We start from the raw sequence: 15,141 nt of genomic DNA on the forward strand, positions 1-15,141 counted from the left end.
CCAGCCTACATCAAACCCCCTCCCCACCCACCCACCCTAGAATTAACCTCAGACCTTCCAGTTCAAACATTCACATAAACGTTACAATGGTTTTTCCTTTAATAAAACAAGTACCTCTAAGCAAAGAATATTCATACGAAACTACTAGAAAAGTAAAGACGACCCCCTGCTCACTGAAAGAAATTCCCAGGGCATCCAGTCCCTGTTCAGTCATGGGTAAGGCAGAAGAGGTTTGCGTGTTTTGTGGGAAAAGGTGGCGTGTGGTTACGTGTGCCAAGGATAAAGATCAAAACCAAAAGGGAGGGATGGTGAGGGAGGCATCGCCATTTCTTTAAGTGAAGTACACCTAGGTAGACTGCTGTCCCCACCATCGCCAGCCCAGAGGAAGGGTGGTGGGTTCCACCATGGCTACAGCTTTCCCACAGCATCTGAAGGGGCTGCCAACCCTGTGAGATGGTCCACAGACACAGCTTCCGCGCTTGTGAATGCAATGCTATGTTATTTCACAGCTACTTAGGCCACTGAAAAGGTGTACTTTATTTTCTTTTTAATGGCAAGAAATGCCCCTACTGAGTTTGGTTTTAAGAGAGGAAGTGAGTAGGGTGACAGTAACACGAAGGAAAGAGGCAGGGAGGGGGAAGCCAGCAGAGGCTGAAAGTTCTCCATGGTTCCCATACCTGCTCCAGATAATCAATATGGCAATGAAGTCGATGTGTGCAAAAAGAAGTGGTATTTCTTGCCAGATCACCAAAATTTGGAGGGAGAGTTAGACTAAATGCATCAGCTTGGCTGTGGACCTTTCTTTTTTTAAAAAAAGGGAAAAAAGGAACTTTTTTTTTTTAAATGTTAAAGCTACATTTGTTTAGGCCTCCCATGACTGAACAGAGTATGGGGAGTTGCCCCATTTTTTGTTTGTTTTTTCTTTTTTCTTTTTTTTTTTTGTTTAAGCAGCAAGTCTACAGAAAGGTAAATCACTGCGGATGGGCTCGAAGCTCATTCTGGAGTCTTTGGCTTATGTGGGAGAGGTATGCATTCGCAGGTGGCTGATCAGATTGCGCTGCTGGGTGAATTTCCCACCACACAGTTGACATTCGTAAGGTTTTTCTCCTGAGTGGACACGCATATGCTCTGTCAGTCGGTACTGCCGGGTAAAGCGCATCCCGCATTCCTCGCAGGCAAAGGGCTTGAGCCCTAAGTGGCTGCGCATGTGCCGTGTCATGGTCCCCCGCTGCGTGAACATCTTGCCGCAGATGTTGCAAGGGAAGGGCCGCGTCAGCCAGTGAGTCTTCTCATGCTGCCGCAGCGTGGCTGGATCCTTGTAGCTCTTCTCACACACTGAACACTTGAAGGGTCGGGACTCCGCAGCATAGGACTGGTTGGGGTTGGACAAATCCTCGGCTTCGTCCTTGCCGCCGTACGTGCCTTCTTCCTTGATGTAAAGGTCTTCCTCGGTGTGCGTCTCCACATGGGCATTGAGCTGCTCGGAGCTGGGGAAGCCTTTGCCACAGGGGATACAGACATACAGGTTGTCACCGTAGGCCACTGGCTCAAACCCCTCCTGCCGGTAGACATAGTTGGCACTAGTATGCCCGCCGCTTTCGCTCTCGCCACTGTCGTCACTGTTCTCCTTACCATTTTCCACCTCTTCCTTACATGGGTAGGGTAGGTCTGCACTGTAGGCCCCGGCCAGACTCCGCTCCACAGACTTGGACAAGGGCCCCAGCAGGATGCCATTGGGCAGCCCTTCACCCTCATCCCTGTCTTTGCCCCCCTCCTTTCGGTCAAAGGCGTTGTCTTTCTTCATCCACTCTTTCTTGCGGGATGAGTGCCGGAGGCCCTTGCGCTGGCTGCTCTCTGTCAATGAGTGGTGGCACTCTTCGCTCAGATCCATCTCCATGGGGTCGCTGCTGTCTGCCATGCTGTGAGGGGCTCCCACTCCAGACTCGTCGAACGATGAGGCACTGTTGGCTGCGGGGGCTGAGGCAGATTGGGGAGAGCCATGCTGGCTTTCGCTGTGCTGCGTGTCATCATGGGAGGCTGCAACAGGGAGTGACGGGCTTTTTTTGGACAGGTCGAGGCCTAGCTCCTGGTCGCCAGTGCTCCCATTTGCACTGCTGCCCCCACCGCCATTGTTACTGGCTCCCCTGCTTAAGGAATGACAGTTCTCTTGGTTGGAGCTGCTGATGAAGACCTCATCATCAGAGAGCTTTCCCTTTGACAGCTCCTTTGAGTGCGAGCCCTTCAACCCCTCATTTGACCCTGAATAGCGAGCTTGGATGACTGAAGCAGTGGAAAGTCTCTGACTCCTAGCAGATCTCCCGACACCAAGGCCACCGGCCTTGCCAGCAAAGGACTTGCTGTTCCGCTTCAGCTTCTTTCTGCAGAGAGCTGCCAGGTCGTGCAGTTGGAGGTAGCTTGCTGCGGTGAGGAGAGCATTAAAGTTCTGTTCACCGGGCTGGTCAGTCGTTAAGAGCTTACCAGTATAAATAAAGTCCAAGATCTGCCGGAACACGGTGGGGTTCACCATGTCCGTGTCTAAGTTAATCAGGTTGTCATGCAGGACAAGGGATTTGAAATACATGCTGCTGGCTGCCAGGATGTTCTTATGGGCACGAAACAGGGCATTTTCTACCACAATGATCACATCACAGAGGAAACCTTTGGCTCGTTGCTGGTTCAGCTGCAGTAGCAGTTGTTTGGCATGATTTGGCAGTTCCATCTCCACCTTCTCTTCCTTTCACCTTCACCTTACCACCTGCAAAACAGGACAATGAGAGGTGTGAACCTGCTGTTTTCCACTCAAACCAGTCTACGTTTAATAGACTGGCTTAACATGGTGCAGTCTATGTTAAGCTTGACACTGACCAAGGAGCTCTGGGTACATTCAGCTCTGCAAGCTGTGATCCTGCTTGGAATACAGAGAGAAGTATTTCTCATGCTAAGATTTGATTCAAGTCTTTCAAATATCAGATTTGTAAATTTTTTTTTTTTTTTTTTTTTTTTTTTTTTTTACAAAAGCAATCTTTGTTGGCTGGAATTACCATTCAAAAGATACCAGCAGGAAAACAATAGTTAGGTACAGGGGAAAGCTGTTTCTCTCTTCTGACAGAAATCTGAAGGGAGGACAAGGAGCAAGAAAAAAAAAAAGGAAGAAAAAAGAAGCATCTACTTCACTGCCATTTGCATATCTGAGCATGTAAAATAATTAGCATAAGCTGCAGCTTCCGTGCTTTAATATTCTTGGCTCTTACATGTTGAAATCTTACAACACCCAGCTGCTCTGGAGTTCAGAAAATGACAAGTAGCAACATCCATTGAAGATGGAATTAATCACACCGAGGTGTGAATGGGAAATCTCCTTAAAAGTATGAAAGGCTGCTTTAAAAACCACCCCCCGGCAATGTCCATATCCCAATCCATTGACACGAAGGGCTAGAATCAATGCTAAACTGGCTGAAATTTGGGATGCTGAGCTAGGTAAATGCCACCAAATGTCTTCACCAATCTGAAACCGTTTTCTTAAGTTAATTCTGCCCTGCCTTTAGTTTTGAAGGAATTTTGTTTAAACTGATAGAGTCAGGTAACCTATCTCAAGTCAAAGTCTCTCTACCCTGAAGTACTGCGAAGAGAGGACAATTGTGGTTACCTGTGTAGTTCATGAATTTTGCAAACAGTATTCACTATCTATTTTAGTTTAGATATTTATATTGGCTTTCCCCGTAGTATGAACTGTAGGAAATATCTAGTTTGAGGCGTATCAGAACTAATTGCAATTGCACATCTGGTAGATACTACAATACATAAGAAATGGAATTTAAATCTGGGGCTGCATTCAGGAATTCCAAGGTCGATTTTTAAACTTTTTTTTCTTGAGGTTTTGGTGTTTTTTTTTTTTTTTTGAAAGTGCCAACTACTACTTCTAATGGGCATTTATCATTTATAAGTTAATTTAAAATAGTTTCTGAGGTTCAAATGTAGGAATTAAATACCAAGCATAAACCAGCCACCTTTAGCCTCCCACTTCTTTCTGCTCCTTCTTGCTGCTCCTTCTTTTCCCAGTTCCTCATATTATTGAAACAGATTTCTTCTATTGAAGGAGCAGCAAGCCATAAGTCCATGGAAATTAAGAGCTTAAGTTTTCTCTTAAAATCATAACCAGTTAATGTTTTCATTGCTTGTGAGTCCCATTACCACATTTGTCCCATCAGATTTCAAATGATGAAGCATTAGACTGCATTATGTTCCCTCTGTGTCAAGTATGTGTATAAAAGAAAAAGAAGGAGCGATACTGTCAATATTAAAAATAACCTCCCTCAAACCTGATTCTCACTAACATGATAAATAGAAAGATTTTATCTGGCAGAAAGGTGGTAAATTTACATTATCCATTTCTGCACAACAAAAAGAGTTTGCTTTATGAAAAAAACTTACCAAAAAGTAAATGAATGGGATTTTTCCTGCCATGTTGCTGTCTGACTAGCCTGGTACTTATACTTTTACCAACAGATCTGCCAAGTAGGTGCCAACCTTCTCCCACAGGACACATTTCTTCACTTGGTTAGCTGGTCAGCCTGGTGCTTGGTTACGCATTTGGTAGAATTTTGTGGCCCCTGTTCAGTGCACCAGCACCTCATTCAGTATCCACAGAGATCTCAGTGGCTCATCACCTTGACCCACAGCTATACCGGCTGCTCTGCTTTTCTGTTCTATATTGTTTCAGCAGTGGAAGGGAACCCAAGGAGACAGTGGATTCACCACTGTGCACATTAATGCTGTTCCCAGAGGTGGCTGGCTTTAGAAAAGGTAGCAGCCAAATGGAGGAAATACAGGCTTGCCGTGGTGCTAGCCAGTTATTTCTTCTCCATCTGTAGCGTTTCTGTTATAGAAACTCACCCTACAGCATCACAAAAACGTGATAGAGATGGGGATTACCACCACTGAGCAGTGTTGAGCACTTTAAAAACAAGTTTTGTTGTAATTAGTTACATCAGAGTTGCAGCACGCAGGCCATGTGTCTGGTCCTAGTGGCTTGCTTCCAGAATTGCTGATTAAGAGGAAGAAGCAACAGCATAGAGGCACCAAGTACCTGCTTTTATCTAGCCAGGCCAGTAAAAGCACTTACTTCTGGGTCACTGAGATATATTGATAGGGAAGGACAAAAACATGGCTTGCAACACAACACAGCATTTATATATAAAAATGCATCCTGCTCAAGAATAGCAAGAGACAGCCTACTACTACACTATTTTCACTGCAAACATAACGGTGCTTTTCCATGCATATAATGCACAAAATCCCTGCATATGATTTTTAAGTGTTCCATAAAAGACAAATACGGGAAAGGAAAGGAAACAGCACAGCCAATATTTTTTGCCTAAACAGACTAATAATAATAATAATAAAAAAAGGTATGTTACTGAAGTAAAAGCAAGTTTATTTCTCATTCATGGGGCACTTAAAGCAGAGGTCTAGAAATCTGTATAAGTATTTGTTTAAGCCTTTGCAAAGAGTCAAGGCTTGCTGCAGCTACTAATGGGAAATACTTTCAGACTTTTACTTCCTTTTTTTTTTTTTTCTTTTTTTTTTTTTTTTTCTTTCTGCCTTATATGATATTGAAACCAGGTAATGAGCCCGCAGGGAAAGCCCTGGAAACAGGGGTAGAATTATAGTTCTGCTTTTTACTGACCTTCATGAGGAAGATAATGTTATTATTAAACCTCAGTATGTTCTGCAGCATAAAAATTAGCATAGTACAAGTTGTTTAAATTACCTCTGTTTATCTCACATGTAATTTTTATAGAAGTATTCATGTTCAGTAGAACTATGAGATAGGCTGTTACCTTTAGTAGATTTTAAAAGCAGTGGTCAGGTTTAAGCACTATAACACTGCCTATCAAATTTGAATTTGTTAGCTGAAGTCTAACATGGATTTAGCAACCCAAAGAGCATGAATGTAATGGAACAAGGCAGCAAAACCTTCAGCCAAGTTTAGAGCCCCATGTTTAAAATTTGCCAGAATTGCCCGCCAATGGCTTTTACCAGCACAGCAACATGGGTCAGAGAACACACCTCTGACTGACATACCTTTGTTGCCAAAAGCTTTATAGAATCAACCTGGCTTGTGTATCTTGTGCAGTCCTGAACAAAAATAAATCCATTCCAGCTATTTTCCAGAGCTGATCAGTTATAAACCCTTCTTTATCAATGATGTATTTCAGATGGGGGGAAGAGGGGTGTGTTGGAAAACTTGTTAGGCAAAGAGAAGCAGGTATTATCCCTTCATCTATGGCGTTCCTAAGATCTCATTTCTGTCTGAAAGCATGGGACCAAAGGCAACTACGAGGTTAAGTCCAGTATAAAAGTTAGCAGATCTTCCCAAACAAATGGCAGGTACAGCCTTACAAAGGCCTTGCTATCCATCAGTTTGCAGAGACTGGCTCTAAACAAACCCTGACCGCTTGGATAACATCACCACCACTAATAACAACAACAAAACCCCCCAAAACCTCTGAAAATCAGTGGTTTACATTTCTTGTATCTCAGTATCATTTTTAAGAACCTTGCTTTTCTGTTTTCTGCAAAAAGATAGAAAAAAAACATACTCCCAGTTCAGAGGAGCCCTAGCTCAGAAAAGGCTCAGATGCATTTCTAGTGAAATCCCAAACCCCAGATCTCAGGAATATGTAGATGTCTCACTGGGCTCACAGTCTTTTATCGTTGAATTTGGTGTGCAAAATTTCACTCCTTTGCAGTTAAAAACAGGATCACAGAAGACTTTGGACAAATAGCAGTAGAGATGGTCTTTTTTCAGATTCAGGTTGCTTCCTACTCATTCAAGACACATAGTTTTCAGAGCAATGAACCTGCTCAAATATTCTTGTGCAAGTTCAGAACGAAGCAAGACTGAGGCTCCTCGCTACCTCCACCATATCCATGACACTGAGACACAGCACATGCAAAGACATGAAAAATACAGGGCACAAATCACAGAGTACAGTAATGCTGCAAGCAGATGCCACACATCAAACAAAGCTTCGCAAGCTAAGAGCCGATAGCGTCTTCATAAGCAATATTGCCCAAGGAGCTGGGTAACTGTGAGCTGCCGTGTCCAGCCTGGGGCACACCGTGATCCCATGGGCAGATTGTGCAGAACACAGACTGCTCCAGGAACTATACTGCTCACACTACAAAGCAGGAATTTTTTTTTTTTTTTCTCAATTTCCACAAAGGCTCAGGACATCACAGAAAATTAGATTGCCAATGTACAGGAGAAGAGAAATCCCTTCACCCCTTTAAATAGTATAAAATCTACATATTCACGACAGATTGGATTGTCTTTAATATTGCTAAGTCTTTTCCTAAAAGTAATTGCTGAATGAATGCTAAATATGTTAGCTTAGCAACCTCTGGCAGGAGATGCTGTTTGATTTAATCTGAGTTATAGATTGCAGCATATGAATATTGTTTACCTTTTAAGAAGCAACACCAGTGAAGCAAAGAATCAATCAAAAACAGATCTAAGGAATCACTCATTTCACGTAGAGGATTTGTGGATGGATGAGAAGGCTAGACACCGAGCACCTGAACAGTGAACTAACAGTACTGCAGATAAAAACCAACAAATAGATTAGATGCGATGTATCAAATTAGATGCTGTTAAAGCATTAGCCTACTGTGCATGTTATAATATACCTAGGAAAAGACAGTGGCCTGCTTACTTATTTCTCCACCTTCCCAAGCAGTTGTGCTGCACTGAGCAGACACTGCAGCAGTAAGCATGGGGAAGAACAAGACAAAATTAAATCAGCTGTTTCCTACATTGCTCTCTCCCACCAATTTACTTCTGACATTAAAAATGCTGTGTCCAGCTGCTGCTGAATCTGGGTGAAACTGAAATAGATGACTTCTGCACCCTTCAGTTTCAGATGAACTAACTTTTAGAGCACTTGAAGACCCCACTGGGAAGAGAGCTTTCCTGTTGCTCACTGGCTCATCTGATCTTCCTCTCCCCACATCCCAACAGAACCTATTTCCAGGACTCTCAGGAGGTATCAAGTGAAGTGGGTTTTCATGGCCACTAACCTTCCCCCCCAGGAGCTGCAGCTGGCAGGTCATTATCCCATGCCTTGTAAAGGTATTCACATTCCAGAGCAGCAGAGACACAGGGAGGAATGCAGGAACTGTGTTAGCCCAGAGGGTTCCCTATCCCCAGCCCCTGTGAGCAGGCAGACAGCAGAACTTGGAAGCAGAGGCAAGAACATGCATTTTCATCATTGTCAGTGAAGCAGCAAAAGCTCTGTGAGGCGGTCTGAAGCAGAAAACAGGATGCAGCACCTTTGTTTCTCTCACAGGAGTACCTCTCACTTCAAAATAGGTAAACCGAACAAGTCAAGTTACTCAGGGAGAGGACTGCAGAGCTGGGGAAGGGAGAGAAAGCGACATGCGGGACAGAGCAGGGTGCGCAGCTGATGCTGTAGGTGCGGACATGGACAGGAGAAGGAGAATGGAGGATCATTTCACAGAGGATACCACATCAGCAAACTTAAAGTGGCCCTTGTTTAGTTTGTTACATTGCAATTAGTGCCAGGTAGAACTGCCTTCCCGGCTCCCTGAAGCAGCTCTTGCAGGACTCCCGCAGAAATTGTATAGCTTTGCTAATGGACACAAGCACCTGTTCGGTACCTCTGTGCGGCAACGTTTGGACATTAGGTATGTGGGCAATACATGCTCAACTGCTACCAGCTCCTGGCCCAAAAAGGAGAAAAGAGAGAGAGTCAGATGATTTCCTAGTCCCTTCTTCTTTCCTGTTCTAGAATACCCAGGAGAGCCTAACATGGCTAGGCTTTTCTCTACTGCATGGCAAGCTGCACAGGGAAGGGGAATCTCCATGGGTGAAGAGGGTAGGGGCCCTGTGTGCATGAAAGCACTAACATCAGGAGAGCAAAGTGATTTCCAGTCAGTGCAAGGCTGCAGCAAAGCAGGAACACCTTGCTATACAAGCTGAAACTACGAGCAGTAGAATGCAGATTAACCACTTGGTTGCCGCTTACCATGCCAGGTACATTGGGCTAAAGGCACCTCCATCCAGTGCTGCCCGACGTGCCAGGTACATCCCATGATGTTCCATTGAAATCACAACAGGCCATCAATAGAACGTGGCTGCACAGATGCAGAATGGAGAACCAGCAGGGACGCTGTTAAATGCAATTAAAAAACTGCAATCAAAATTGAAATGTACATTTTAAAACGGCCACCTGCCTGAAATATGTAACTACTAGAACAACCTCCCCTCCACCCATGTCCCCAGAACTGCTGAACTGCGACGGAAACAGAGCAGACATCCTCTCCAAGTTTCCTGATGACTCTCTCCGGCCACCTTTATTCAGGACTCCCAACGGCACTGAGCTTCGGGTGACCAGTCCATACATATCCAAGAACAGCAAATCCCAGGAGGTCTGCACCAGCTTCCTTCTGCCCAGAAATTCAGGCAACTAGATATCACCATTCAGAAATGCCTCTGTGATGAGAAAAGCCTGGCACCAGAGCTTCACGGTCTCCTTCCCCACACAGTACAGGCAATGGAAGAAACACTTAAATGCTGATCCTCTGTGTTGTCCCTATTTCCCTGTCCCCATTCCCAACCCTTTGAAATCCTCCTCTTCTAGAGATGTTATAGCATTAAGCCAGGCTGGGTCCTTTGGCTTTTGTTACATCTGTGGTGCAAGATGGGAAAAGAAAATACTGTATACCCTCTCCTATTTATAACGATGCTTCACTGATAATTTAACCTATGTTCTTGGAGACTGGAGATCAAGTTGATTCTTGGTGAACTGCAGTTGGTATGAGAGTTGCAAAATTTAAGTTCTGTAATTCCACCCTTCCCTGCCCAAAGGAAAAAGTAACAACATCTTTTCCATGTCAGGGAAAGGCACATCCCACAGATACCCTAGGCTTGACGAGTGTATCCCCTGCAGTGCATATCCTCCTTCCCCCAGCTTTCCTGTAATCAGCTCCAGTAGGATTATCAAGGAGGACAGCCTTAGGGTAGATGCTAAGCACAGGTTCCTCTCTACAAGTGGTGATGCTGCCCCAGTGAAAAAAACAAACAAACAAACAAACAAAAAAACAACACTCCCCCCCCCAAAAACCCAAAACAACCAAAGAAACACAACAGAAATAATCCTGCAGCCTTGTAGGGATTTAAAATAGGTTTTCAGATCCTCATGGCAAAGTGAAACTTCTGCACAGCTCTTCTCACATTGATTGCTGCATGTCTCCAGATAGAAATCTCATATTTAAAAAGTTAGAAGAATATTGATTATCATTTCAACCTTAAAAGATAGAAGGCCAAATGAAAAAGACAATAATTAATGTAGTTGGATCAGAGACAATGTAAAGGAGGACACTGGCCTGGGAAATAGAAAGTGTCTTCCTGAAAAGGACACTGAATGTAAGGAGATAGTTCTTCATTCTTCCTGGATGTCTGCTGGACTCAGGCCCAGGACAACGTTCCCATCATTCCCACCTGCATTCTTATCCCCACAATTCTGTGACTAAATCCCTTTCACACTGAACTAATAGGTCTTTTATATTCAGATCGCCCTGTTTTGACAGCTATAGGCTGAAAGTTTTAAAATCTTGTCAATACTATGAAGAAGTGAAATGTAAGCGAGCGTTTGCTGACTGACCTGGGCTACGCTGAGCCAAGAGCATTTGCTGAACTAGTCTGAACGGACCACTGCAAATGCGAACAGGCCAACCCACATTTAAATAGCACGCAACTTGAAGCATAACAGGCCAGAGGCCCAGGGATTTGGAGCTTCTGTCTCTCCGAGAGATCACACACTCTAGACTACATACGAGCAACATACTACTGGCTGCATCTGACAGCATCAGTACCCTGCAAAGCACTCAGCAATACCCGCAATACTCAGCTTAAGAAAGGCTGAATGCTGCATGAAGATATTTCTTGGACAGCAGCTCAAATGCAGATTTACACCCAGATTACAGCTATTTGCTTCTTGCTAGTGTGAAGCAAGCAGCTCTTCTCCATAGCTGTATTTCCCCTCTAGGGCAGAGAGTTACAGAGAACTGCTTAAAACAAAGGTGTTTCCTACTGTTAGAACATTACACTGCAGTCAGAAATGAAGCTTCCTGCCAATTCCTAAACAAAGCCCTTGTATATTATACATTTATTTTCACTGCTGACATAAAGGAGCCTAAGACTACCTAAACCCCTTAGTGGGAGGAGAAAAGAGGCATAGGCATTGCAGACCTTGTCAAGCAGAGCCAGGCACTAAAAATTCCTGCATATCTGCAGAGCACAGTTGATCTCAGGAACACAGCAGTGGCACAAAACAAAGCCTGAGGAGCTAGTGAGCAGCAATAGATGTTGGGCTCTTCTGCAGCCCTGCAACAACTGAGCAAGCTCAGTTCCTGCATTGGAACTGCATCCTGTGCCTGCATTGGAAGTAGTAAAGGCAGCTCTGATGTCCCATGCTAACCTAACGACTCCTTATTGCACTAAAATACCCACATATTCAGTGGAGAAGCTCAGCCCACACAAGAGGAAGGATACCCTCTACTCATCCACCAGTTAAGGCCCCTTTGGTATGCAAAATTCCTCTGTTTCCCAACTACCTTTGAGCCTTGATGTACAGAATTCTCCCTTTACAATGCAAGAATTTAAGACATGATTGCTGCTACCTCCCAGCTAATCCTACAGAGTGTTAGGCAAAATCACATGGAGTGAGAAGATGCTTCTGATCCAAAACCACTTGGGCCCTGTCCTTCAGTATGGTAGGCCACAGTTGGCAGGGGGTGCACAGGGTGGCAGCTTCATGAAGAGCATTGCTCTGGGGGCAAGAGCACACAGCACGGTGGAGATGATCGTCGTGACCCTTTTCCAGAGACTGTCTTACAGCACTGCTTTAGGGCTCTGAGTCACCACAGGTACAAGCTGATAGCAGAGTTGTGAAACGCAGCAATACTGGAGCGAACGCACGGCCCTTTCAACTGTCCCTGCAACTGGGGAGGGATCTCCAGGACAGGCATGAGGCAAACAGCTGGGAGTGTTAAATCCTCTAGCGACTGACTCAGACCCCTTAGTTACAGGGTCTGTTAGAGCAAACAAGGCCTCAGAGTACTGGGAGAAATGGGAGAGTGTTTGATAAAGATCCTCCCAATTGGCCTGCTTATTTTTATTCCTTGTGTGGACTCAGCAAACTTTTCTGCAGAGAGAAGCAGTCTGCACAGGAGCATCTGCATATAGATTACTGCTAATATGAACTTGTTGCAATAGGTAACACTGAGCTCCATGATGAAGAGTGCAGAAGGACACGGGTACAGCCTTGGACCAAAATGTCATCTCTCTCACCACACGCCAGATACCAGTGAGCACAGAAAAAACCCTCTGCTGTCTCATTTTCTTCTATAAGACCAAATCTCATCCATACCTACAGATGCAGCAACAGTTCTCCATAACGTAAATAAACACTGCCTTAAATACAGCACCTTTTGCTCTTTATCCAACATTTTCTCCACACCCCACACCCCCCGAACTGACCATGTTCTCAGCCCTGTACTTCCCAGAGAAATCTTTGTCTATAAGCTTCACTTCAGTGAAGTCTTTCAAGCAAACCACTGTTTAAGAACCGGTCCCGGCAGCATCAAGACTGTACTGCCTGCCAAACATCCCTCCAAATCACATGCTTAACTGATCACCCTGAACCTTCACATATTTGGTTCTTTGCAATCACCAAAAAGTGTTTCTGCAACTCTGAGCCTGGCAAATGAGAGGATGCCAGAAAGCTGCTATTGCTTATAAAAGCAGAAGGCCTAACAGATTCAAAGTTTTGTGAACTGTCTGCACTGCATCCAAATCTATCCAAGCTGAAAGCAGGGATTACTCATTTTCAAAATTCTTCATTTCCTTGGCTGCCTCTCCTCCACCACTACTTCTCATTTTGACTGTTTTATTCCCCCGTCTTCTTCACTTCAGACTTTCTTTAAACTCAGCTCACAGGCTGCAAGGAGGTCACTCTACATTAGGCTTCTAAAATCCACCTCTTCCCAGCAAGGCTCCCATCCTGCCATCCTTATCCTGCAGCACTGCACAGCAGTGGTCCAGGGCTGCAGACAGTTTCTCAGCTTTGGGGATTACAGCCCCAGGCACGTTATGAAAGGCAGCCCAGCAAGGTCATGAGGTGTTGAAAACTTTGCTACAATCCAAAGCACAGGATCTTCCTCCTTTCCTTCCCTACACACTATTCTTGTCAAGGTCATGGATTTTCTGGCAGTCCTCGAAACACACAAATTACAGGCTCTTGTCATGAATCAGGACTTAAAACATCTCCCCATTTAAAAAAAAGTGGAAGGGAAAAAGCAAGGCAGAGGGGAAGGTACTTTTACCCAAGATTTGGTTTTGAAAAGGGGATTGACAGCCTATGCATATACTTTACCCTCTAATCTGAAAGCTCCTCAGGACAGGACCCCTAGAAACATTTTATACTGAAGCATATACACACCCCAGAGCAAAAGAACCAGCGGCTCCCCACATCCATTCCAGTCTGCTCAGCTTCTCCTAAATCAACACTGCCAGAAGGCAAGACAGCACTATAACAAATTAGCACCACTCACAATTTGTTGAAGTTGCTGTTCCATTGTTTGTTTATTTAAAACACACACACGCGCGCGCACACATACAAACCTCCCAAGCTTGCTCTCTGCTGCCATCACCCAAACTCCAGATTCAGAGTCTGAGAGAGAGAGACAAGCAAGGGCAGTGGACTAAATCCATGCAGAGCAACAGTCACTGCACTGGGACTCTGCTTGGGTTTTGCTCTTTCACTACAAGCAGAACAAAAGAATGCCCGCACTGTTCCAGCCTGGAAGATCAAGGTGTCAAAATCATTATTTTGGCACTTGACTAGGAAAGTGTTGTTAAGAAAGAGCCACAGGCTTGAAAAGACCCAGCACTAATAAAACTCTTAGTGCTAATGCTATTTATGAACATCCAAGGGATAATCTGCACCCCTTATCAGCCCACAGGATTATAAGATCTTTAAAATGGGAAACATGTCTTACTTCATAAAGCACTGTATAAGTTTACAAAGCACAATATTAGTGGTAATAAGTAATTGCCAAAGTCAAGCAAAGAGGTGGCTGTAAAACCTGAAACAGTACCACCCTTCCCATTTCATTCTGAACTCCGGGTAGTAATAATCTGGTTAACTGGTTGTTCTGACTTGGTTTACTCTTATGCACCACTCCGTTTTTACTTTAAGAGATTTGTGAAATGTGCGATGCTTTTATTTACACTGGAGAAATTAATGTTTTATCATGAGGTGATCACAACAGAGGTGATTTTAAAGAGCTGTAGTAGATTCTTATCCTTCAACCAAATACAGTCTAATTTGCCAACATGCTTCAATGTGCCAGCAATGATTCGTTCACACAGCATTTCTATCCGTAGGCACTTATTGCACACGGAGCACCCTGCTGTCTGAGCAGTTGCTCACCAGTTGCATCATGTAGCCTATAGAGACAGCTTCTCATTCATTTCTCTGGGTTTATATGACATTAAGCTCTGGGTTGCTGCAGGCATAGTTTAAAGGACAATAAAGTCAGCATCATCACCTCAACCCCCTTACATGCTTTCATTTAGTTATTTTTTTCATTTTAGAGAAATTCTTCTGGTTTGTGAGTGCCCTAAATGTTTGCATCTTCTGGCTGCTGTATCATGTGCTGACAGATAGCTGCATCATCCAAAGCATCTCTGCTAGCCTGGGTTGAGCACAGTTTTGGTGTCTGGACGGGTGAACACTAGACACCACAGTTACCTCCACCAGCCTAACAACACTTAGGGAAATTATTAGATTTTTATACTCGGATTGAGACCTTTGTATGGAATTCTGTGGGTGCCAAAAGTAGTAGTTTTACTCTTCAGATAATCCATGGTTTATCAAATATTTAAATACTCAATCTTAAGTACTTCAAAATCTACTCACTTTACATTTCTCTCTTAAGGAAATTGCTAAGCAATTTGTGTATTTATTTCCTGTCAGAAAAAGCCTCAGAAAGCACAGCACAATGGATCACCTTCCTTCTTTCAGCACTATTAAAACCATCTCACTGGTAATT

The 15,141-nt window shown here is 44.2% G+C and overlaps 1 protein-coding gene across 1 annotated transcript; it reads right to left on the reverse strand.

The window, feature by feature from the left end:
• Positions 1-466: 466 nt before the first annotated feature.
• HIC2 (HIC ZBTB transcriptional repressor 2) lies at positions 467-2,719 on the reverse strand (the record flags this gene model as incomplete). Its single annotated transcript, XM_082491671.1, has 1 exon — positions 467-2,719. The coding sequence occupies one exon, from the start codon at positions 2,717-2,719 to the stop codon at positions 1,013-1,015; it is 1,707 nt and encodes a 568-aa protein (XP_082347797.1). The 3' UTR covers positions 467-1,012.
• Positions 2,720-15,141: the final 12,422 nt, after the last annotated feature.

This window comes from Vanellus vanellus, assembly GCF_965231255.1.
Source record: "Vanellus vanellus genome assembly, chromosome: 16".
NCBI classification, from domain to species: Eukaryota; Metazoa; Chordata; class Aves; order Charadriiformes; family Charadriidae; genus Vanellus; species Vanellus vanellus.